Source organism: Bufo bufo, chromosome 2 (assembly GCF_905171765.1).
Source record: "Bufo bufo chromosome 2, aBufBuf1.1, whole genome shotgun sequence".
NCBI lineage: Eukaryota > Metazoa > Chordata > Amphibia > Anura > Bufonidae > Bufo > Bufo bufo.
Genome location: NC_053390.1, coordinates 608,418,265 through 608,443,055, shown reverse-complemented (window position 1 = coordinate 608,443,055; position 24,791 = coordinate 608,418,265). Strand labels below are relative to the sequence as shown.

The 24,791-nt window shown below is 41.6% G+C and overlaps 1 protein-coding gene across 2 annotated transcripts in view; it reads left to right on the top strand.

The window, feature by feature from the left end:
- Positions 1-24,791, top strand: part of TRPC3 (transient receptor potential cation channel subfamily C member 3) — a 495,918-nt gene that overhangs the window by 71,340 nt on the left and 399,787 nt on the right. The window contains exon 2 of one of the 2 annotated variants that reach the window (XM_040418404.1): positions 15,053-15,824. In XM_040418404.1, coding sequence (XP_040274338.1) covers positions 15,053-15,824 — 772 coding nt within the window. The remainder of the gene's footprint in view (positions 1-15,052; positions 15,825-24,791) is intronic. The other variant, XM_040418405.1, reaches the window with a different exon arrangement.

Here is a 24,791-nt window from a genome sequence, read left to right as displayed (position 1 = left end):
CACCAGCCTTGACCTTGACAATCTTAGTGCCTGCTGGCCAAACTTCTGCACTGATACCTGCTGCTTGCTCGCCTACGTCTGGGCTGTAACTATCTCCCTGTCGCCGGTTTTGCATCCCTTGAGTTCTCTGTTTCTGCTCTTTCTAAGTTGTTGTCACAGACACCTTGGTGCTCCTGGTACACTAGTCCTAGCTGCGGCTTATTACTCTCCAATCCCCAGGGTAAGCAGAGTACATAGCTCGAACAAAACCGCCTTTTGTGTCAGTCATGGGGCAGCTGGGAACTTGTCAGTGTAATGAGTACTATGGGAAAGGAGGATCAGATGGTTTAAACTCTGCACCTGGTAGTAAATGGAACACATTATATTAATTGTAAATTGGTACATAGATGCTAACTGCATTAGTGTGTAGATGCATTGGCCCACATTTGCTAATGTGATTGCACTCAGGTCTTGTCACAGAATGCACTAAAGCTTTTGGCGCACCTACTTTTTGACTTATTTATGAGTCAAATGTGACCAAAAGGATGGGTGCACCAATATCAGTTGTGTCCAGCTAGTTTTGTTTTTTGCTGAGACGGACTGATATATGTGTATGGGCACATTTATTGTCATCCAGAATCACAGCTGATGTGCCGGATGAATATGAACAATCCCATCAGCGTTTCTACACTGCACCGGAAGGAAACTGAGCGTGATTGCCTGGCATATGTGATGGGGCTCACCAAAGAGGTGCGACTCAATGTGAAAGGGAACATAACCCAAGATGTGACAATTTGAGCAAAATTTGGAATTTAACTTCAGCCACTGTGATAAATGTGGCGCATCCTGTCTAAATTTACTCCATCTACATTTTAGACAGAGTAAATCTACCCTGTCATGTGGAAGTAGGCACTAGAGGCATACAATGATAGAACTGCTATCCTTGTGCCTCATTAAGGCGAGTATTCGCTTGACGACCTGGGGCTACTTAATACACCAGTACGCTATTAACATAATTCTGATAGTTTCTGCAAGCAGCTGAAGCGCTGAACTATAGCCAGATATCGATCCTGACATCTCTGCTATTGTTCCGTGCTATGCCTTCTGTAATCTGCAGGCTACATGAGGAGCGTTGTCTTTTGTAAGCCACAAATTTCTATTGTGTGTGCCCTGCTTCTCTTTCAAAGCATGCTTCACTAAACACTTGCCGCTACAGATTTCCAACAATTATGACTGTGCTCTTATTTCTGCCCCGTATCTCAAGCCTTTGTGTCTCATTTCTACCGGACAACAAAATGAATGGTCTTTGTGTGTCTGTTCTTAGGGCTTTGATAAAAGACTGTTTTCTAAAATGGTGGCAAGGGCCTAAGAAACTTCACTGTGAGCTATTTCAAACTGCTTTTCCCAACACACTGGTGTCATTTGCTTTTTCCATTATCTATTCTCTCTTAGGTATAGATGTAACAGATTTCCTACCATAGCCAGTTTTTTTTTTGTCCCTGTGCAGTTCTACACATCAAGACTAATTTGCCTAGCACTCTTATCCATTCCTCCTCCTTCTGATTAACACATTATTGACAGTTTGCTCTTTATAGTACAGAATCTCTAACATTATTCATGTACAATACTTTTTGTAATTACTAGTTTATGCTAAGATTACACAAGGATAATGACATATAAATCAGCATAAAAGGTTGCGTAAGTTACTTATCTGTAATCTTGTCAATCATTTTCGGTTTCATGTTTCTATTTTTATAAGAGAAGAGGAGAACATGTTGTATCTCACGGTATCATAAAGTACATTATCAGTAACAAATGCAAGTCATTTCTTTTGATTAAACATTGTTTAAAGGGGTTGGCCACATTGTTTAAAGGGGTTGTGTTTGTATGATGGCAATTGTTAATATAGCCGTTTTGTTAATATTCTGTGCCGTTTGCTATATTTCATAATCCATGCCCTAGTTAGGCTTATCTTCTGTGCTGTCCATAAGATAGCCACTGATGGAGAGTCATCTGACCAGACAAATCACCTCCATGTGATGTCTCTTGCATTCCAACACACTGTATCTGCACTAAACTCCCAACATGGGCAGTTGTAGTGTATTTGAAAAGCGGAGCCATCACATGGAGTAATTGGCCTGGTCATATGACCCTCCATAAGCAGCCATCTTATAGACAGGACTTCTGTGTGGACAGCACAAAAGACATTGTAAACAAGGGGCCATACCTTACAAAATATAGAAAATGGTGCAGAATATCAGCAAAGGTTATATTAGTAAGCAGTGATGGTCAGTTCGCAGTGTTCGCCAGCAAACACATGCAGGCTGTCATCTTTAGTAAGGTAGACTCAACCGTCCGGCGATGCACAGGTAAGTCCTTACCTGTGCCTGTGTCGGGAGCAGGTCTGAAATCAAATGCGGTCACCAGGAGCAGGCAGTTCCGAGAACAGCCGCCGGGGGCCTTCATCGGGCAGTTCTCGAAACTAACTGCTCCCGGTGACCGCATTTGATTTCAGAATGTCTCGCGGCACAGGCAAGGGCTTACCTGTGCATCGCCGGACGGGTGAGTCTACCTTACTAAAGATGGCAGCCCGCATGTGTTCGCTGGCGAACACTGCGAACTGACCATCACTGTTAGTAAGTGCCATATAATCATCTTACAAACACGTAGGTCAACAGTAGCCAGAAGGTGGCCAACCCCTTTAAATTCCAAATTCAGATATGCATGTAAATCTTGCCACATTGCAAACTTCTCTGATCTCTGCCATTTGACCCGTTGTGCCGTACAATCAATACTGATCACAGTCGATGACAGGGTAGAAACAAAGGATAGTGGCAATGTAGAAAATGCTTGTGTCATGTGCCTGCCGCCTGGACATTCATAGTTGCTGCAGTGCTCCAGACTAAAAAAAATACCTAGTAGCCATTGGCTCCTGAACTGAAAAATTTAGGAGCCAAATTACATTTTTAGTGGCCAAATCAAAACCGAATCAAAATTTTGGTATTGTGACAACGCTATGCCGATCAGATTGGCGTAGGGTTGTTTCGATACCAAAATTTTGATTAGCTTTCGACACCATAAAAAAGTAGCGATACTCAATACCACGCAAAAAAAAACACACCAAAAAAAGCAGCGTGCATTCCGCATTTTATGAAACGTTCGGCTAAAACAGTCCTATCATATTTTTGGGGGTGACAAGGTGACTAAAAAATGGCGAATTGCATGGTTTTTATTTATTTATTTCTGTTACGGCGCTCACCGCATAGGAGATATTTTTTAATAATTTGGACTTTTCGGACGCAGCGCTATGTAATATGTTTATTTATTTATTGTTTATATATTTTATATGTAAAATTGGGAAAGGGGGATTTAAACTTAATATTTTAGTGTTTGTGTTTTTTTTTTACTTACTATTAGCCCCCTTAGGGGCTGGAACCCTTGTCCTATTCACCCTTATATAGCTCTATCAGGGGGAATAGGACCTCACACTCTCCCTGCAGACCTGGGCTTTGTGCACACAACAGCAGGGAGCTTACTATAGCAGCCAGGGCTTCAGGAGCGTCCTGGCTGCCATAGTAACCGATCGGAGCTCCGCAATTACACTGCTGGGGCTCCGATCTGAACTGCCACTTCCACCAATGACTTTAATACTGAGTGGTTGGGGGGGCGCACTGTGCCACCAATGTTTATTATACTGTGGTGTTGGGGGGCGCACTGTGCCACCAATGTTTATTATACCGGGGTGTTGGGGGGGCGCACTTCGCCACCAATGTTTATTATACTGGGATGTTGGGGGGGCGCACTGCGCCACCAATGAAGATAACTGACCTGTTAATACAAATACAGGAGGCGGATGCCAGAATCAAATAGCCGGCACCCGACCTCTATGACAGGGAGCTGCGATCCGCTGCAGTTAACCCCTCAGGTGAGGCACCTGAGGGGTTAACTGCAGCGGATCGCAGCTCCCTGTCATAGAGGTTGGGTGCTGGCTATTTGATTCCGGCACACGCCTCCTGTATTTGTATTAACAGGTCAGTTATCTTCATTGGTGGCGCAGTGGCCACAGCCCCTCCCCTCCTCCTCCCGTCTCTCTTCTTATTAGCGGCGGCAGCAGCAGCACAGGGGGGAGGGAGAGACCCCTTCTCCACTGCGCTGCTGAGAAGAACATCGGCGGCGGGGCAGAGAACTATCATCTCCGGTGCCCTGCCGCTGTATTCAACTGCAGAGCTGTGGCGGCGGGTCTAGTCGCAAATGGCGACAAGACTAAAAAGTCTTGTTGCCATTTGTAAATTCTAAGTCGCATTGGTGACCATTTTGGTCGCCATCTGGAGCCCTGTGCTGTGAGTACAGATTTCCAAAACAGACAAAGAAAATCTGAAAAATAGCAAGAAAAAAACTGTGTTCATACCAAACATACAAAGGTAAAAAGACAATGCATGTATTAGTATCAGGAACATTCCAATTTTAATAATGGTAACATAGGACATGTTTTTAATGTATAACTATAAAAGAATATGGGAGGCATATTGCTGTTACCTACTTGTTATGCGTTGTTTTGATTCCCTCTCAGAGCTTCCATCTAATGTACCCGAGGTAGTAGTTATACAGTATATGCCCAGTCCCACTGTCTGGACCTGCTTGTACATGGGTGGAGTGACTACTACTATTGTCCAGACTAGCCAATGGGAAAGTGAGCATAGAAGGGCTTCTTCTCACTGGCACTGGAAACATTTGGTGGTTTTTCTAAAAGGGATTCAGTAGAACACCAGGGGCGTCATAATAAGTATGTAATTGCAATATCTATACACAGCAGCATCAAAATAAATGATTCAAAGTGGAAAATTGTTCTGCTGCAGTTCTGCTTTCCACTGCTGCAGTCCTTGAAAATGGATTGTGTGGACAGTGTTTGAGGAGGCCATTTTTTCCAAGAGGCTGTGGTGGCCACAGGATCCCCATAACAGGGATAAGTTTAGGGACTTATAATACCAGTGCTACAGGCCTCCAAGTACAGTGACAGACACAAGGCATCCGAATATGCCCTAGTTATTGTGTGTTTATATAACTGTAACAGGAAACCAGAAGATTTCTGGATTTAACTTTAACCATGAGTAGAGCAGAAGAGCACAGTAGCTCAAAATTGGTGCAAATTTCTTCAATTACTTAACACTTTACATTGATTCAACTGTCAAATTATGTAAATCTCAAAGCAGAGTCTTCCATTAAGCAGGTGTCTAGTTAGTCAAAAATTGTAATTTATTGATGGGCCCACAACCAGGTTAAACAATAAGATAATGACAAGAATCTTTATGCAAAATTTTTTACAGGGCCAACTGTAAAGTAGTATTGATATCTGATATCTAAATGATTGATCAGTGCTTGATGGGCACTATGTAAGGTCAGATTCTTCCTGCAGAAACATTAAAGGGAATGTGCAGTCAGAAAATAAATTATAATTGCAGTCAAGTTTTTATGTTAGACATATTTTTAAGATTTTTTGGTGATGTTTAATTTTCCATGTTACGATCTGCCAAAAATATCTTTAGATCCTGCAATTCTTATTCTTAAGATCCTGCAATTCTCATACTGGCCACTCTCTTTTCAGCAGTCATGTCAATATAATCATAGACAGGATTACAATGAATAAACGCCTCTGCATAGATAACACAGGATCCCCCATTCTCAATAGGTGATGGTTACAGCTTATCTATTCCCCTCCCTGCAAAATTACCTCTGCCCAGGTCATAGGACATGTCTAGAAAACTCTCACATAGAAGTCAGTGAGTCATCTTCCGCCCATTGTACCTTTCAATATCTGTTTTAATAAATAAAAAACAAATATAGGTGATACGTTACCTTTAATGACACTTTAGTAATGTAACACTTGCTACTATTGTAATTGTAGGCTGATTTTTATTTAGTTTCTTCACTCTTTAAGGACTGAAAATGTTTGGGCCTTACAGGGGTTGTCTGCTTTTTTTTACTATTGATGACCTATCCTCAGGATAGCTCATTAATATCAGATTGGCGGGGGTCCAACTCCCGACACCCCTGCCGACCAGCCGTTTGAAGAGAAGGCAGCACTCGTATAAGTGCTGCCTTCTTTGCTCTGTTTATCTGCTTACCGCAGAAGTTGCAGTCGTGAGCAGTGTAATTACAAGTATGGTGTCCCCATTCACTTCTAAGGCCCATAGAAGTGAATGAGGATGCTATACTTCTAATTACATCTGCTCACCACAGCAATTGTTGCGGCGAGAAGGTAAACAGTGAGGAGCAGGCAGTGCGGTCCAAAACAGATCAGTTTTGCCCTAATGCATTCTGAATAGAAAAGGATCCGCTCAGAATGCATCAGTTTGCCTCCGTTCAGTCACCATTACACTCTGGAGGCGGACACCGAAACGCTGCTTGCAGCGTTTTGCTGTCCGCCTGACGAAGCGGAGCCAAATGGATCCGTCCTGGCACACAATGTAAGTCAATGGGGATGGATCCGTTTTCACTGACACAATCTGGCACGATAGAAAACTGATCCGTCCTCCATTGACTTTCAATGGTGTTCAAGACGGATCTGTCATGGCTATAGAAGACATAATACAACCGGATCCGTTCATGACGGATGCATGCGGTTGTATTATTGTAACGGATGCGTTTTTGCAGATCCATGACGGATCTGCAAAAAACACTAGCGTGAAAGTAGCCTAAGGGAAATTACTAAATTATATAAAACAAAAGAGAACCATACTTTTTTAAAGTAGATACATACAAGTCACATACTACTTGTTAATGCATGATTTTTTTCTTTGGTGGAAGTGTCACTTTATAAAGGTTAAATGTTTTTTTTTTTGGAGGGAGAATATTTGCTGTATAGACTGAATGACTGATTGAAAGATTCCTACTTACCAGCTCCGTGCTGCTTTGGTCCTGCACAATGACTCCCATTCATCCATGTTCTAATCAAGGTATAGACATGGTCACATATGCAAGCGACAAATCACAGCTGAAGCCAGTCATTGGACTGAAATACAGATGAACAGGAGCCAGCACGCAGGACCAGAGCATCAGGGAGCAAGTGTGAATCTTTTAAAAGGCAATGCAGGCTAGGTGCCATCAGTAAATAGTTAATTATTCCCAGAAAGCTCCTTTAAAAATGACAATGTTTCTGAGTGTGTAAAGAGAATATTGAACATTTTGTCTTATTTTAAAGTATACGTCAACCTGTACTTAAAGCTACTAACCTCTGTGTTATTTTTCTATGCCAATAATGCCCCTAAAGAGGATGTCCACTTCTATCTAGGATCTTACCAGTAATATTTGCCTATCACTATCTAGCCATAGAGAGGCCCTAAGGAGCTGTCATTTGTATTTTAAGTTTTTGTTCTATGTTCATTCACAAGGTCACTCCACTGCCGGCAATGCGACCTAGAGTCTTAAATGCATAGCTAGTCTGTTGTCATTATGGCTGAGATAGAAAATTCTCCAGGAAGTGATGCCTGGAGTAACGTCAGGGAGCAGAAATCTTTCTATTGCAGTTCTCATTAATGCTGATTTTCCAAGATGTGTGGAGGCTCGGTGCTTCAGAAAGTTATGCTGTACAAAAGGCTGTTTTGTGGGAAGGTGATTTTGCCATCAGTATAAATGGGCTTTCTACAATATGAGCACTTTTCCAGCCAAAACAAAAAGTGACTGTGTGTGATTTTCCACTCTTTTATTCCTTTGACAGATCAAAACTTTTTGACTGCTACTTCCTGTCAGCCATATTGGCTGTGATGGAGCCAATTCCAATGTAACAAATCGGATTCATTAAAAATTTCACAAAAATTCTGCTGCTAAATAAATCTGAAGTTTTGGCGATTCGCTTTGGATATATCACTCAAAACAGTGCCTGTGCCATTTTACTGTGACAGTTGGAGGGGAACAACGCAGGGAGGATGAAGATGGAGGATCACATAATCCTGGGAGGGAGGGGCTTATCCTCATTGGCTCAAAGGCTGACAGCCTGTGAGCCAATCAGGGGGCAGGATTTTTGCAGGTCCTTCAGGCTGTAGGCTAGCTCAGAAGCACAGACGCCATTCTGAGCTTAGCCTGCCATGTGAGAAGTGTTGGATGTGTCTGGCAGACAGCAATTGCAGACACAAGCCAGCAATCTTATGGTATTATAGGGATAGTTTAGGGTAGCACAGTGGTTCGGTGGGGTCCTGAAATGCTGAGGTCCTAGGTTTGCATCCAACCAAGGACAACATCTGCATGGAGTTTGTTAGTTCTCCACCACAATTCAAAGACATAATGATAGGGAACTTAGATTGTGAGCTTCATTAGGGACAGCAAGCAAAGATAATCTCTGTATTTGTGCCTCTGTTAATTACTCAAAAAACAAAAACTGCTGCACTTTTGCTGCCATTTATAATACAACAGTTCAGAGCATTTCAGTGTGTCAATACCCGTGTGTTTGTAGAAGGGAATGTTTAAATGTACCTGTGTTAATTACATTTCAGTGCAACAATATACCTGTTTCATTCAAAGTATTGTTGTGCCTAAATATACTGTCCAATTTAATTAACTGCAATGTACTGCATTAATATTTCATCCAGTTTAATTCAACACATTGTTCTGAGTTAATATACCATTGCAAATGGTCAATTCCACTGTACAGTGTGTACGTAGAAGGGGAGGGACGTTTAATTGTGCCTCTGTCTGTCAATTACATAAAAAAAATACTGTTTAACAATCTGTGTACCAAACCAGTGACTTTTCATTTATAGGCCTCATAATAAAATGTCTGGTAAACCACAGAGTGGGAAATGAAAGACCTGTGACTTAGAATGTGGGTGGCTGTAGTATTACAAACAGCAGTAGAAGAAGTAGAAATAGTAGTAGCAGCAGGCCACAGTTCTCCCTCACTTCTGGTAGGTTCCAGATTATTATGAGGACAAAGAAGATGAGATTGTGAAATGGATGGCTCACTCCTCCTCTCAGTCACAGCAGGATGATGTCCATGTCACCTTTGAACTGTGCTTTTGAGCCAGGGATCAGCTCATCCCTCCTGCTCCTCCCCCTTGCAGCCCCAGAGAAGTTTATTACTTGAATCATCTTATGCCCCTTCTTTTTTCCTAAGAGGCAACAAGACCGCATGTGCTATGGAACATAATCTTTCTATTGATGACTTGTGTGAGAAGCGTCCGCACCAGTGTTTTAACCACAATGAGGAAGAGGTTCATGCTTAGGTTGGGGAACCCAATGCATAGCTATGTTGGTGGCGGTGGTAGAATTAGTGACATGTGTAGCTATGGTGGTGTTGGTAGGGCCATAATTAGCTGTGGACACAGTGGCACTTAGGGCAAATACAGAGGAGGAAATTTGGAGGGGGGCAAAAGGAGCTCACAATAACTTATCAAAGGACTATGACAATGACTATGTGTTGGACAGAATCTGGGAGCTGAATTGGTGTGCTGAGAAAAAAGTGACATCAGAGGAGGAGAATTTTGCTGTGTAAGCAATAAAGAGCTGAGGCACTGTTTGGCCAAAAACTCCCAAAAAACTGCCATGGCCAGATCTGCTTCTATTGTGGTGAGTGCAGAAACTGATGGTGCCACTGATACCTTCGGCAGGGCTTGAAATGTGCTGCTGCCAGCTCTGTGCGAGTATCTCCCGTATGGAAGTTTTTCTCCACAAAGCCAGCACATAAAACCACTGTGCAAGATCTGCAGGATGAAAATAAGCCGTGTGCATTCAAACACAAACATTGGTCTAGAGCTCTATTGTAGAACGAGGGGGTATCACTGAATCCAGTGGGAAAATAGTACTGGCCAGCATTCGGAACAAGTCTGTTGTCCTTCACCCAGTCTTTTTTTGTGGAAGCCGCATCTCCAAACAATACAGTGTCCTTGTCATCATCATCAGCTGCTTCTTCTCCTCCTACTTGTTTTCCACTCTACCTTGTGGCATCCAAAAACGGAATACTATTTGCAACTATTTGCAACCAGCAATTAGCTTGTGTGCAAGCTTAAATCCCACTGGGCCAAATGGCTGACGGTGCAGTTGCTACATACCACTTAGTTGTGGTAAATCTGGTGTAGTTCTGTGCTTCACCCAAATTTGATTTTGTTCTATAATATTACTATTTCTGGCAAACTATCTATAAAAATTGTCTTATTTTTAAAATATCATGCAGTTCTGCGCATAAGAGGTGGCTTCACCGAAGATAGTGGCAAAATAGAACTGGATAGCAATCTGAATAAGATTGTTCTCTTTTACTAGGTCGTCTTTGTGGCAGCCACGCCGCATCCACAACCAGTACAGTGTCCTTGACATCGTTAGTCATTGATAATGGAATGTTTGGCCAGAAAACTCCATGTGCCCAGCAATCAGGTTGTTAGCAAGCTGAACTCCCACCTGGCCAAGTTGCTGGCAGTCAGGTTGCTGCCATACCACTTATTTGTGGTAAATGTGTCGCGCCTTCGCCAAAATTTGATTCAGCAGGCAGGCAGTACTTTTTACCAGCTTTCTCATCATTCTCCAAAAATGTGGCGCAGTTCCGCGCCTTCACATAAATTTTATTCTCTTATAAATTTTTATTCTTTTCTTCTTTATCCTATTCGTACTTTTGGCCAGCTGTCAATAAAATGTGTTTCATTGTTCTCCAAATGAGGCACAGTTCTGTGTCTTAACCAAAATCTAAATCACCCAGTACAACAAGTAGCAGAAGCTAGTTCAATTTGATACATGATGGAACAGTTATTTACTAATGCTCATTGCTTTAACCACTTAAGGACCACAGGTTTATACCCCCCTAGTGACCAGGCCCTTTTTTACAAATCGGCACTCCACAACTTTAACGGTTTATTGCTCGGTCATGCAACTTACCACCCAAATGAATTTTACCTCCTTATCTTCTCACTAATAGAGCTTTCATTTGCTGGTATTTCATTGCTGCTGACATTTTTACTTTTTTTGTTATTAATCGAAATTTACAGATTTTTTTTGCAGTAAAATTTTTCAAAAAAAACGACATCCATATATAAATTTTTCTCTAAATTTATTGTTCTACATGTCTTTGATAAAAAAAAAATGTTTGGGTAAAAAAAATATGGTTTGGGTAAAAGCTATAGCGTTTGCCAACTATGGTGCAAAAATGTGATTTTCCGCTTTTTGAAGCAGCTCTGACTTTCTGAGCACCTGTCATGTTTCCTGAGGTTCTACAATGCCCAGACAGTAGAAAAACCCCACAAATGACCCCATTTCGTAAAGTAGACACCCTAAGGTATTCGCTGATGGGCATAGTGAGTTCATATAACTTTTTATTTTTTGTCACAAGTTAGCAGAAAATTATGATTTTTTTTCTTTTTTTTTTCTCATATTCCACTAACTTGTGACAAAAAATAAAAACTTCCATGAACTCACTATGCCCATCACGAAATACCTTTGGGTGTCTTCTTTCCAAAATGGGGTCACTTGTGGGGTAGTTATACTGCCCTGGCAATTTAGGGGCCCTAATGTGTGGGAAGTAGTTTGAAATCAAAATGTGTAAAAAATGACCTGTGAAATCCTAAAGGTGCTCTTTGGAATGTGGGCCCCTTTGCCCACCTAGGCTGCAAAAAAGTGTCACACATCTGGTATTGCCGTACTCAGGAGAAGTTGGGCAATGTGTTTTGGGGTGTCATTTTACATATACCCATGCTGGGTGAGAGAAATATCTCGGCAAAAGACAACTTTTCCCATTTGTTTTATACAAAGTTGGCATTTGACCAAGATATTTATCTCACCCAGCATGGGTATATGTAAAATGACACCCAAAAACACATTGCCCAACTTCTCATGAGTACGGCGATACCAGATGTGTGACACTTTTTTGCAGCCTAGATGCGCAAAGCGGCCCAAATTCCTTTTAGGAGGGCATTTTTAGACATTTGGATCCCAGACTTCTTCTCACGCTTTAGGGCCTCTAAAATGCCAGGGCAGTATAAATACCCCACATGTGACCCCATTTTGGAAAGAAGACACCCCAAGGTATTCAATGAGGGGCATGGCGAGTTCATAGAATGTTTTTTTTTTTGCACAAGTTAGCGGAAATTGATTTTTTTATTTTTTTTCTCACAAAGTCTCCCTTTCCGCTAACTTGGGACAAAAATTTCAATCTTTCATGGACTCAATATGCCCCTCACGGAATACCTTGGGGTGTCTTCTTTCCGAAATGGGGTCACATGTGGGGTATTTATACTGCCCTGGCATTTTAGGGGCCCTAAAGCGTGAGAAGAAGTCTGGAATATAAATGTCTAAAAAAATTTACGCATTTGGATTCCGTGAGGGGTATGGTGAGTTCATGTGAGATTAAATTTTTTGACACAAGTTAGTGGAATATGAGACTTTGTAAGAAAAAAAAAATAATTTCCACTAACTTGGGCCAAAAAAATGTCTGAATGTGTGATCAATGACAGGGGGGTGATCAGGGAGTGTATATGGGGTGATCACCCCCCTGTCATTGGTCACCCCCCTGTCATTGATCACCCCCCTGAAAGGCTCCATTCAGACGTCCATATGTTTTTTACGGATCCTTGGATACATGGATCGGATCCGCAAAACACATATGGACGTCTGAATGGAGCCTTACAGGGGGGTGATCAATGACAGGGGGGTGATCAGGGAGTCTATATGGGGTGATCACCCCCCTGTCATTGATCACCCCCCTGTAAGGCTCCATTCAGACGTCCGTATGTGTTTTGCGGATCCGATCCATGTATCTGTGGATCTGTAAAAAACATATGGACGTCTGAATGGAGCCTTACAGGGGGTGATCAATGACAGGGGGGTGATCAATGACAGGAGGGTGATCAGGGGGTCTATATGGGGTGATCACCCCCCTGTCATTGATCACCCCCCTGTAAGGCTCCATTCAGACGTCCGTATGTGTTTTGCGGATCCGATCCATGGATCCGTGGATCCGCAAAACACATACGGACCTCTGAATGGAGCCAGCCTTACAAGGGGGTGATCAATGACAGGGGGGTGATCAGGGAGTCTATATGGGGTGATCACCACCCTGTCATTGATCACTCCCCTGTAAGGTTTCATTCAGATGTCCGTATGTGTTTTGCGGATCCGTTCCATGTATCCGTGGATCCGTAAAAAACATATGGACGTCTGAATGGAGCCTTACAGGGGGGTGATCAATGACAGGGGGTGATCAATGACAGGGGGGTGATCAGGGAGTCTATATGGGGTGATCACCCCCCTGTCATTGATCACCCCCCTGTAAGGCTCCATTCAGACGTCCGTATGTGTTTTGCGGATCCGATCCATGGATCCGTGGATCCGCAAAACACATACGGACCTCTGAATGGAGCCAGCCTTACAAGGGGGTGATCAATGACAGGGGGGTGATCAGGGAGTCTACATGGGGTGATCACCCCCCTGTAAGGCTCCATTCAGACGTCTGTATGTGTTTTGCGGATCCGATCCATGTATCCGTGGATACGTAAAACATATATGGTCGTCTGAATGGAGCCTTACAGGGGGGTGATCAATTACAGGGGGGTGATCAATGACAGGGGGGTGATCAGGGAGTCTATATGGGGTGATCAGGGGTTAATAAGTGACAGGGGGGGGGTGTAGTGTAGTGGTGTTTGGTGCTACTTATTACTGAGCTGCCTGTGTCCTCTGGTGGTCGATCCAAGCAAAAGGGACCACCAGAGGACCAGGTAGCAGGTATATTAGACGCTGTTATCAAAACAGCGTCTAATATACCTTTTAGGGGTTAAAAAAAATCGCATCTACAGCCTGCCAGCGAACGATCGCTGCTGGCAGGCTGTAGATCCACTCGCTCACCTTCCGATCCTGTGAACGCGCGCGCCTGTGTGCGCGTGTTCACAGGAAATCTCGGCTCACGAGAGATGACGCCTATTGGCGTTAGTGTGACCTGGCAGCGCCGCAGCAATCACGCCTTTCGGCGTTAGCGAGACGGGAGGTGGTTAAACAGGGGTGGCAGAGAAAGAGAAAAATAATTTGAAAAAAATTTAAACGAAAGAAAGACAAGAGAGAAAAGATATGACTCATAGGAGACTGTAGAGTGTCGTATACAACTTTTCAGGGGAATTGGAGCACTTTTGACTCAAGTAGAATCAATTTGGACCTGAACCAAATTTTCTGACTGATTTCATTAGAATCGGACCTGAAACGAATTTCAAGAAATTTGCTCACCACCATAATCTATATCTTATACATTTCCAAGGTTTATTTTTTAACTGGAAAAAAAAGAAATAATGGAATGTGTAGTTCAGTGCCGACAGATAAATGAATTAACTTGTCCTACTGTAAACACTGATAGATGCATTAAAAAGATGAGACATGATCGCGAGTCAGTTTTCTCTGGATGGTCGGATTTGAGAGAGACTGATCTTGATGATTACATATTTTTTGGCAATCCATGTAACCACTTTTAATGTTACCTTACATGTCATTTCTAAAGCTGGTTGCACCTGATATTTGGAAATAACCCTTAGAATATTAAAGAGCATCAGAATGTAATAAATTAGAGCATAACTAACTTCTGGTAATAATTTTTCTCTAAGATTACACTGTTTGACATTAATGAAAAGTCACATTTGAAATTGCAGTATGGTATAAGAAAATGCAAATTTCATGCAAATGAATATAAATCCCTTTTTACTGAGAGTGTCGCTTTCTGGAGAAATTTGAATATGATTTTTCCCATCATATATAAATAATGTTTCCACATGAAAAACACCAACAAGATTTTCAATACACTAACTGATCTTATTTTTTTAATAACACTCCTAGACTCCTCTGATGGCAGGTTATCTCTCATGTAATAAAAGAATCAGGTCTGTTGTAATCCAGCATGCCCGATCCTTCTTTCCCTTGTCATCAGCTTTTGGGGCATAGTAAGGAAATCCTCATGCACATTGGGTGGTCAGCTGACATTCATCTAATGTGTATGGGCATCTTTACGATGGGTTGGGTTTTTTAATGACCAGTTGTGTAGAATAATAGTTAATACTATAAGTAATTAGTAAGCTGTGAATAAATTATGGATTGTTGGGTTAACTGGTGTCTCTTTCTTTTTCAGAGCAGGTGAAGGGAGCCCATCTATGAGAAGAGTAACCATGATAAGAGAGAAGGGAAGGAGACAGGCTGTCCGTGGCCCCGCTTTTATGTTTAACAACCGAGGACCAAACCTGACTGCAGAAGAGGAGCGCTTCTTGGATGCTGCAGAGTATGGGAACATTCCTGTGGTAAGAAAGATGCTAGAAGAGTCAAAGACTTTGAATGTCAACTGTGTGGATTACATGGGACAAAATGCCCTACAGTTGGCAGTAGGGAATGAACATTTAGAAGTGACTGAACTTTTGCTGAAAAAGGAGAATTTGGCTCGAATCGGAGACGCCTTGCTTCTTGCAATTAGCAAGGGGTATGTTAGGATTGTTGAAGCCATCTTAAATCATTCTGCTTTTGAAGCAAACAAAAGACTAACCCTTAGCCCATGTGAGCAAGAGCTTCAGGATGACGATTTTTATTCCTATGATGAAGATGGCACTAGGTTCTCCCCAGATATCACACCTATCATTCTTGCTGCACACTGCCAAAAATATGAGGTTGTGCATATGCTGTTGATAAAAGGAGCAAAGATAGAAAGACCACATGATTACTTCTGCAAGTGTAATGACTGTATGGAAAAGCAAAAGCATGATTCTTTCAGCCACTCAAGATCCAGGATAAATGCCTACAAGGGACTGGCCAGCCCTGCCTATCTGTCTCTTTCCAGTGAGGATCCTGTTCACACTGCATTGGAGCTGAGCAACGAATTAGCCAAACTTGCCAATATTGAAAAAGAATTTAAGGTAAAACCTTTGTATGCATGTAACAATATTATTAATCAGTCAGTTCAGTATTTCAGACACCATTACTAAGAATATTTACGTTACAAGTGTACTTCCCCAGTTCTACAAATCAGTGCACTTTACTAAACTACTGTGAACTCCTGTATTCTTATGAGGGGAGAGAGAGTAGAATGGCACATGACTTTGGCCCTGGTAAAATCTATCTCTATAACTCCTAAGGACACTATAACAGATGCCAGTTTTGGTCATTGCCTCTGGTAATTCAGCATCTATAAATAAAGAAAAAAAAAAATGACTGCAGATTAAAATCAGTAGTACAAATGAGACACAGTAGTACAAATGAAAACCCCCCACCGTGCAATGACAATGGCTGCAACGCCAGATAGCAGGGAAAAGGGAGCAGGTCACCTCCTAATGCAACCCTGAAATCTCCCTAGACTCCTAGTCGCTCACCAACCTCGAACCCTAGGTATTCCTGCTATGCCCTAGGTATCCCTGATGACAGGGCAGAGACCACCCATTCATCCTTCACCATGGATGAATGGTGTCCCCAGAGGCCCATTAGCTGGCAGGATGCAAGACTATGGGATAAGCAGTACGGCAGGTAAGTAACACAGCAGCAAAACAAATGCTATCCACACTTACCTGCCGCAGCCGAGATGGAAGGACGGCTCCAGGCTGGGAAGCCCACAGTCTTGCTATTGCTTAAACCCCTCCAGGAAAGCAAGCCCCTTTTGGAGCAGGCACACCAACATTTAAACCTCCAAACAAAGACCACACCAAAACAACATACACCAGGTGAGGGAGGAATAACAGAAACACACCGAAGGGGACACACAGCCAGGGCAAGGTAAACAATATAATAAATAAGGGTGACTCACACAGACACCAGATTCAGCCATGGAGCAAAGCTCCTACACAGACTGACAACCAACAAACTATGACCTCAGGCTCCAACACACAAATATATAAGGAGGCCTGAGGTCACACCCACCACACCACTAGTAATTAACCTTGTGCCAACCAAAACAGGGAAAACACCATATAAAAGGAAAGTGCACATGCAAACAACAAACTACACGTTGCCACAGGTAACGAGTCTGCACGGCAACCGCGTCACGGTCAAACACTAAAATGACTGTGACAGAAATCTCATGAACGTATCTCTATATAGGGCTTTAGTTGCAAATCATCTATATTTTCCCATAAATATTTTATATGTAATTCTGAAACACAGATCAGAGTTAAACATGTTATGGAGAAAGTTTTCAATAGTGTAGCTGAAGAGTAATTGTATGGTGGTTTGTTTTCATTAAGGACTAATAGGACCATTAATTAAAATGTCCTGAATGTGAAAATCTGTGCTCAAGCATACGGCACCATTTATCAAAACTTAAATTATAGCAGGTTGCAGAACCTACTGTGTGTGGCAATATATTCTGTTTCATTTCACAAATTGTGGCCTGTAGTATAATATATACTATATTATTTATCATACTATTTTGTCTATAATATATTTTATTATATTAGAAGAGTAGTAAGCTCATATTAATGGAATGGTTTTGTGCTTTTAAGGAATTTTCCAGAGTTTAGCGTTGCAAGTAATAACGGATGTTCATGAACTATTATAATATTCTTTCCCTTATGTTTGCCACATTTGCAGAAATATATGTTTCAGGTGTTAAAAAGGTTGACTTTTTACCTTAGTTACTTTCACTCTACTGTCAGAGATAGCCAGACTTCCAGGAGTCAAGGCACAAACATTTTACTGCTTCTGCTGTCTTCAGTGTTGCAGTGTAATTGGTTATGTAAGTGCGCTGCCAGGTTTGCCTAGAAACCAGTTGAGGATTATAATAAGGGCTGTTTGGGCAGTTGCCTGGGGCTCAAGAGACTCATTATAGCCCAACCATCCTTCTTTAAAGGCAGGACAAAGACATCACCTATTAGAATATTTTAGCCACATCTTACATGTGTACATGTGCTGGAGCATCAGGCCTCTAGCAGTTGGGAGAGTCGGAGGATTACATCACTAATAAAGCCTAAGAAAGTCACAGCACAGGCCCTTGTCTGACTAATGTTGCTTTTTATCTGTTGTCCTCCAGCTGCTGCCGTGACTCAGTGATGGTCACCTCTCCGTAACTTTGGTGGTTGCAGGCTGCCAGGTGCAGTACAAGCTGCGGCCTTTGTATCCAGCATCTTGTCTTGTCGCCGCTGTCCGCCAGATCAGCAGCAGCTTGTAGTTTGTCCCTTGGCTATCAGTAGCAGGTGACATCCCCTATCTATGTACCCAAAGAAAAGAAGAGCACAGAACTGGTACAAAGAGAGATGCTTACGCTGAAGACTTGCTGTGGTGGTCAATTATATGGCCACCTTCAGACTTCAGTGGCTTCTGTGTAATACTAAGATTCCCCTTCATAATTTCTATTGGTATTTCTATTGGTTGTCCAACTTTAGTGTACTGTAAATGGTTACCATATTTTTAAAGGTGTTGGCTGCTTTGGACAGGCTTTACTTGCTGGCAGGGTCATTAATAATGTGCAGCCGCATACCCCCTGTTGGCACCCCCAGCGATCAACTGTAATCTATAGGGAATCATTGCAATAAATTTTCAGTTTCCTTGAGTACACCTTTTAAACAGTACATAGTGTTCATATGGCTTGTAGGTGTAATACAGGACAGGGTATGAACTCTTTGTAACTGCTCTAAACTCTGGCCAATAGATTAAAGTTTTAGACTTCCTCTATTAACTAATTAAGAATTCTCTAAAATGAGTTTATTAAACCCTCTACCATATTTTCAAATTTTATTTAGCCATTTTCTGATAAAATGACCCTAATGCTAGTAGTAATTTCAGATTTTCACATTTGACAGACAACCACTTGAACATGGGAGTCGCAGCGACAATCAGCTGATCCCTGTGGGTCCAGCTCCTCAGACCTCGTCAAAGAGCTGTCACGAAAATATTTTTTGGCTGTTTATTAGCTGGAACATTCACTTAATTTACATCCATGTAGTACATGGATGGGCTGTGTCCATCAGAGTAGGACTAGCTATTTATTATCAGCTCTCCACTCTGGCTTACACAAAGCAGATCCAATCCCTTGTTTCATATCCACATAGGGCATAATGTAAAGGGGATTTCAGGATGAGGCAAATCCTTCAACTTTATATCATATTATAAGCTTGAGTAAATATCAATTGCCTCTAAAAATAAAACTTTATCACTTTTATAATGTTATACGTAAAAATTAAGAGAAGTTCAGCAATAATGTTTTCCAATGGCAGATGGAACTTATCTACAACGTTAGTACGCCACCAAAATCTAAGTAAAATATGTATAAATATGGAAGATTGTGGAATAATTAATGTGATCACTCCAAATAAAAGCCTGAACCATTGATTCAGTGATACCTAATTTCTAGTCTGAGAGCAAAGTGTTCCTGTAAGCTTTGTCTGTGTGCTCCTAGTCAGCAGTGTCTACAGACAGCTCCTTTCCTCCACTCAAACGAAACTGCTTACGTTACTACTACTGGGGCTTCCTTTCATCTTCTAGGTCTATATATTCACTGCATCATGCTAGTTTATAAAATGTTTGTAGAGGTAAAACTTTTCCTTCTAATTTGTAAGACTGTTTGTTTTAGTGTCATAATTGGGTACACAAAAAACTGCAGCACACCCTAAATAGCAACTTTTAATACATGAGAAAACTTCCTAGCTTCAAGAAGTTCTATAGTACTTATTTATTCCAATATTATCATTTGTCGTGTTCTTTTCCCTGACCTATATTTCATGTGATTTTTTTTTTTTTATAAACTATGTAATGAAAGCACAAAACGAACTTAAAAAAGTTTCCTATGGCTACTCTAAACGAAAAGTAGAATATGCTTGCTCTTCTACTATTTTTACTATTACTTCTGTTCATACCAAATTTCGGAATACAGTTTAGCTATAGTTTTTTTTTATCCATTGTAAAAATCTGTACACTTAAACGTATGGTAGTAAGTTATGTTACGTGTGAAAGGGGCCTAAGTCAGAGTGGCTGCAGAATATTTCTATACCCAGATGTATGCATAAAAAAAATAAAAATTTAAAAAGAATAATCCGTCATGGGTGAAAGAAACATTCTAAAATGTCACAAAAATAACAAGATCATTACCAAAATAGATATTAGAAAAAATTTGAAAAATGCTACAGTGATTGGGAACAGATATCCACCTCAATAGCCTAGTGGTAAAGTTGGCAGCAGCCCTCAGGAGCTCATCCTATGTATGAAAACTAATGAACAAACATGCTATCCGAAATAACTGGTATCGGACAGGATAACCTCCTTGAAAAAAGTAACCTCAATCACTGGGACTGATACCCCACCCTATTCTGACTATTTCATCCCTTAGGCTGCGTTCACACGGGCGAGATTTCCGCGCGGGTGCAATGCGGTAGGTGAACGCATTGCACCCGCACTGAATCCGGACCCATTCATTTCAATGGGGCTGTTCAGATGAGCGATGATTTTCACGCATCACTTGTGCGTTGCGTGAAAATCGCAGCATGCTCTATATTCTGCGTTTTTCACGCAACGCAGGCCCCATAGAAGTGAATGGGGTTGCGTGAAAATCGCAAGCATCCGCAAGCAAGTGCGGATGCGGTGCGATTTTCACGCATGGTTGCTAGGTGACAGTCTATTCACTGTATTGTTTTCCCTTATAACATGGTTATAAGGGAAAATAATAGCATTCTGAATACAGAATGCTTAGTAAAATAGCGCTGGAGGGGTTAAAAAAAATAAACAAATTAACTCACCTTCTCCTCTTGATCGCGTAGTTCCCAGTCTCTTCTGATGAGCTGTCGGCTAAAGGACCTTTGGTGACGTCAGATCACATGCTCCAATCACATGGTCCATCACCGTGGTGATGTACCATGTGATTGGAGCATGTGATATGACGTCACCAAAGGTCCTTTAGCCGACAGCTTATCATTAAAGAAGTAAAGAAGAGACCGGGAACTACGCGGAGGAGGTGAGTTAATTTTTTTATTTTTTTTTAACCCTCAATTGATCACCTACTATGCATTCTGTATTCAGAATGCTATTATTTTCCCTTATAACCATGTTATAAGGGAAAATAATACAATCTACAGAACACCGATCCCGGTTTTTTATCACGCGCGTGCAAAAAACATTGCACCCGCGCGATAAAAACTGAACATCGGAACGCAATCGCAGTCAAAACTGACTGCAATTGCATTCCTACTCGCGCGGGTTTGCCGCAACACACCGGGACGCATCCGGACCTAATCCGGACAAGTTCATGTGAACCCAGCCTTAATAAGGTTCATGCTTCTGTGCATTTCATGAGTAGTGATAACTAGTGTCTGGGGGGGGGGGGGGGGGGGGGGATTTTAGTAAAGCTACAGTTAAAAACCAGAAGTTTACATACACTATATAAAAAGACACATATGCATGTTTTTCCCAATATCTGACATGAAATCAAAATACACCTTTCCTGTTTTTGGTCAATTAGGATTACCAATAATTATTATTATTTGCCAAATGACAGAATAATGAGAGAGAGAGAGAATGTTTTAAGGCATTTTTATTACTTTCTGCAATGTCAAAAGTTTACATACACTAAGATTACTATGCCTTTAAACAATTCTGGACTGCCCATATGATGAGGTCATATGTTTGGAAGCAGGGTGGATTTGATTTAAATCAAAATGATTTAGGGCTCTTTCACATTTGTGTTGTTCTGTTCCGGCATAGAGTTCCGTCGTCGGGGCTCTATGCCGGAAGAATCCTGATCAGGATTATCCCCATGCATTCTGAATGGAGAGAAATCCGTTCAGGATGCATCAGAATGTCTTCAGTTCCGGACCGGAACATTTTTTGGCCGGAGAAAAATAGCGCAGCATGCTGCGCTTTTTGCTCCGGCCAAAAATCCTGAACACTTGCTGCAAGGCCGGATCCGGAATTAATGCCCATTGAAAGGCATTAATCCGGGTCCGGCCTTAAGCTAAACGTCGTTTCGGCGCATTACCGGATCCGACGTTTAGCTTTTTCTGAATGGTTACCATGGCTGCCAGGACGTTAAAGTCCTGTTTGCCATGGTAAAGTGTAGTGGGGAGCGGGGGAGCAGTATACTTACCGCCCGTGAGGCGCTTCAGAGTGACGTTAGGGCGCCCCACGCGCATGGATGACGTGATCGCATGGATCACGTCATCCATGCGCATGGGGCGCTCTGACGTCATTCTGGAGCGCCCAGGGAGCCGCACGGACGGTAAGTATACTGCTCCCCCGCTCCCCACTACTACTATGGCAACCAAGACTTTAATAGCGTCCTGGCTGCCATAGTAACACTGAACGCATTTTGAAGACGGATCAGTCTTCAAATGCTTTCAGTTCACTTGCGGTGTTACGGATCCGGCGGGCACTTCCGGCAAATGGAGTACACGACGGATCTGGACAACGCAAGTGTGAAAGAGGCCTTAAATCACGATTTAAATCACTAGTCAGTAAGGCTTGATTTAAATCATAGTTTTCTACATAAAGACTAATTCTTGCTGGTATAACTTATAATATGCAAGTAGATGAAGATTTTTAGAATAACAACTTTTCATATTAGTTTGATTAGGCTGATTCTGTATTCATAGGTTTGTAGAAGTTAGGATTAAGGTCTTTTTCTCAACTCTGTTCATGTTATAACATTTTTTGCTGTGAAGAAGAGGCATGTGATCTCTGCTGAGTCAAATTCAGTTTTGAGAACTGCAAAAGTAAACAAAGCATCTGTGATAATATCCTGTAGGCAGAGAAACTGCCCAATAATCTTACAAAAACCTCTGGAAGAGCATGCCATTGTGAATGGATTAATGGAATTTATTTACCCCAAAAATTAAACATATACAGCCTTATTCTACATAATTTAAAAAATAATCTTTATTTCATGATGGAATAACCTTAGGATGGTAATATATTTTCCTCAAAGGCATTTTATATAAAAAAAAAAACCAGATTTAAATTTAAAAAATCAAATTCTTTTTATTTTATTTTTTTTTAAAAATCATTGATTTTTATCCACCCTGTTTCAAACCAGCACCTGGATCAGAATTTTTTGGTAATTGCATGTAATTAAAAATTTATCACAGCCAGAGAACTATTCAATAAAATATCTGTATAGCACCACTTGCTGTGTTTTATTCCTTATTTCTTTGTCCTGCTCACTAACAAGGCCGCACATGCTCAGTTTCATCCTTTAACGGCTTCCTGAGTTGTGATAGGGAGAGAATGGACATGCCCCCTTAGCTGCAGAAGAAAATACACTCCCTTGAGCTGTCATCTTGATATAAATCTAGAAGAGCAATGAATGTGGAGATCTCTGGATCCATGTGAGGTACAGGGCTGGTTTTGGCTTTCTTAGAAAGATATTGCAATGTACTATATGATGTCTGATTTTCATTTTTTACATTAGTCATGGAATAACCTATTTAAGCTACATTCTTATCAGTAAGATAAGGATTGAGCTATAATGAGAGTTTATGAGGCTGGTTGATGGAACAGAGAGAAAATTCAGATCCTGCTACTAGAACATCTCAGCCACGTACAGAGAACAGGGCTCCACATTTTTAATAAAGACCAATTGAAAAAAAAGATTTCTAGCACATTTCTAGTGGTTGTTTTCATAGTTATTGGTTGTTTTAAAGGGGTTTTCCCCCCTATATCCATGCAGTCACCTCTCTCTAAATAATGGTACGACCCATTTTGGTCCGGTATAATGAACCCATTGGAGAGCCAAATAGCACTAAACATGGCATCAGTCATGTGACAATTACACGTGACATGTGACCCCGGGCATTTTGTTAACTGCCCAGGTATCTAACAGGTGAATACTAGTTTATTGAGAAGCAGAACATATGCACTGTATACAGTATTACTACCTGCCTGCAGCAGTATCTCATCATGTCTGTTAGTGTCTGCATAGAAGCAGATCTAGCATTTTTCTTCCTGTGTCTCCTGTGTGTGTGATTTTTATACACTTAATCACAATAAAAATCATTATTCCACAATCTTCCATATTTAGGTATCCCATGAATATGCCCCGAATGCTGACCCAGCAGATGTATGTCATGTAACACTGTTGCTTACTAAATGTCAGAGTTACATGATGTAAAGAGTATCAGTTAGGCTTTGGCTACATTACACAGGACTGACCCATAGGAGCAGCAATTTAAATAATGTATATGTGTATTAGAAAATGGTATGATTTCCTATTGTATAATCATATAAAGTAAAAAAATAAAAACTTGAATACCCCTTTAAAGGGAATCTGTCACCTAGTTTTACCCTATAGAGCTGCGGACATGCACGGATAAATCTCCGCTAGCATGCCCGCAATATACCTGTCCCATAGCTCTGTGTGGTTTTATTTTGTTGAAAAAATTATTTTATAGATATGTAAATTAGTCAAGTAAGGTGCCCAAGGCATGGTTACTTACGGTTAAGGAGCTGAGCCTTGCCCCCTGTGAAGGAGCCCAGCACCGCCTGCATCCAGGAATCTCCTCCTTGCTCACAAAGTTACAGTGCTGTAATCTCGCGATGCGCGAGCTAGCGCATGCACAGTGCCGGCAAAGTGTTCGCTCCCTTTGCTGGCATCAGCCTCAGTGAACGAACTGCGTATGCGCCAGCTCACGCATCGCGAGATTACAGCACTGTAACTGTGAGCAAGGAGGAGATTCCTGGGCTCCTAAACTGGGGGCGTGGCTGGGCTCCTTAACCGTAAGTAACCACGCCTTGGGCACCTTACTTGGCCAATTTACATATCTAGAAAATCATTTTTTAAACGAAATAAAACCACACAGAGCTATGGGAAAGGTATATTGCGGACATGCTAGCGGAGATCTCTCCGCGCATTTCCGCAGCTCTATATGGTAAAACTAGGTGACAGATTCCCTTTAAATAAGCTAAAGAACAGAGGG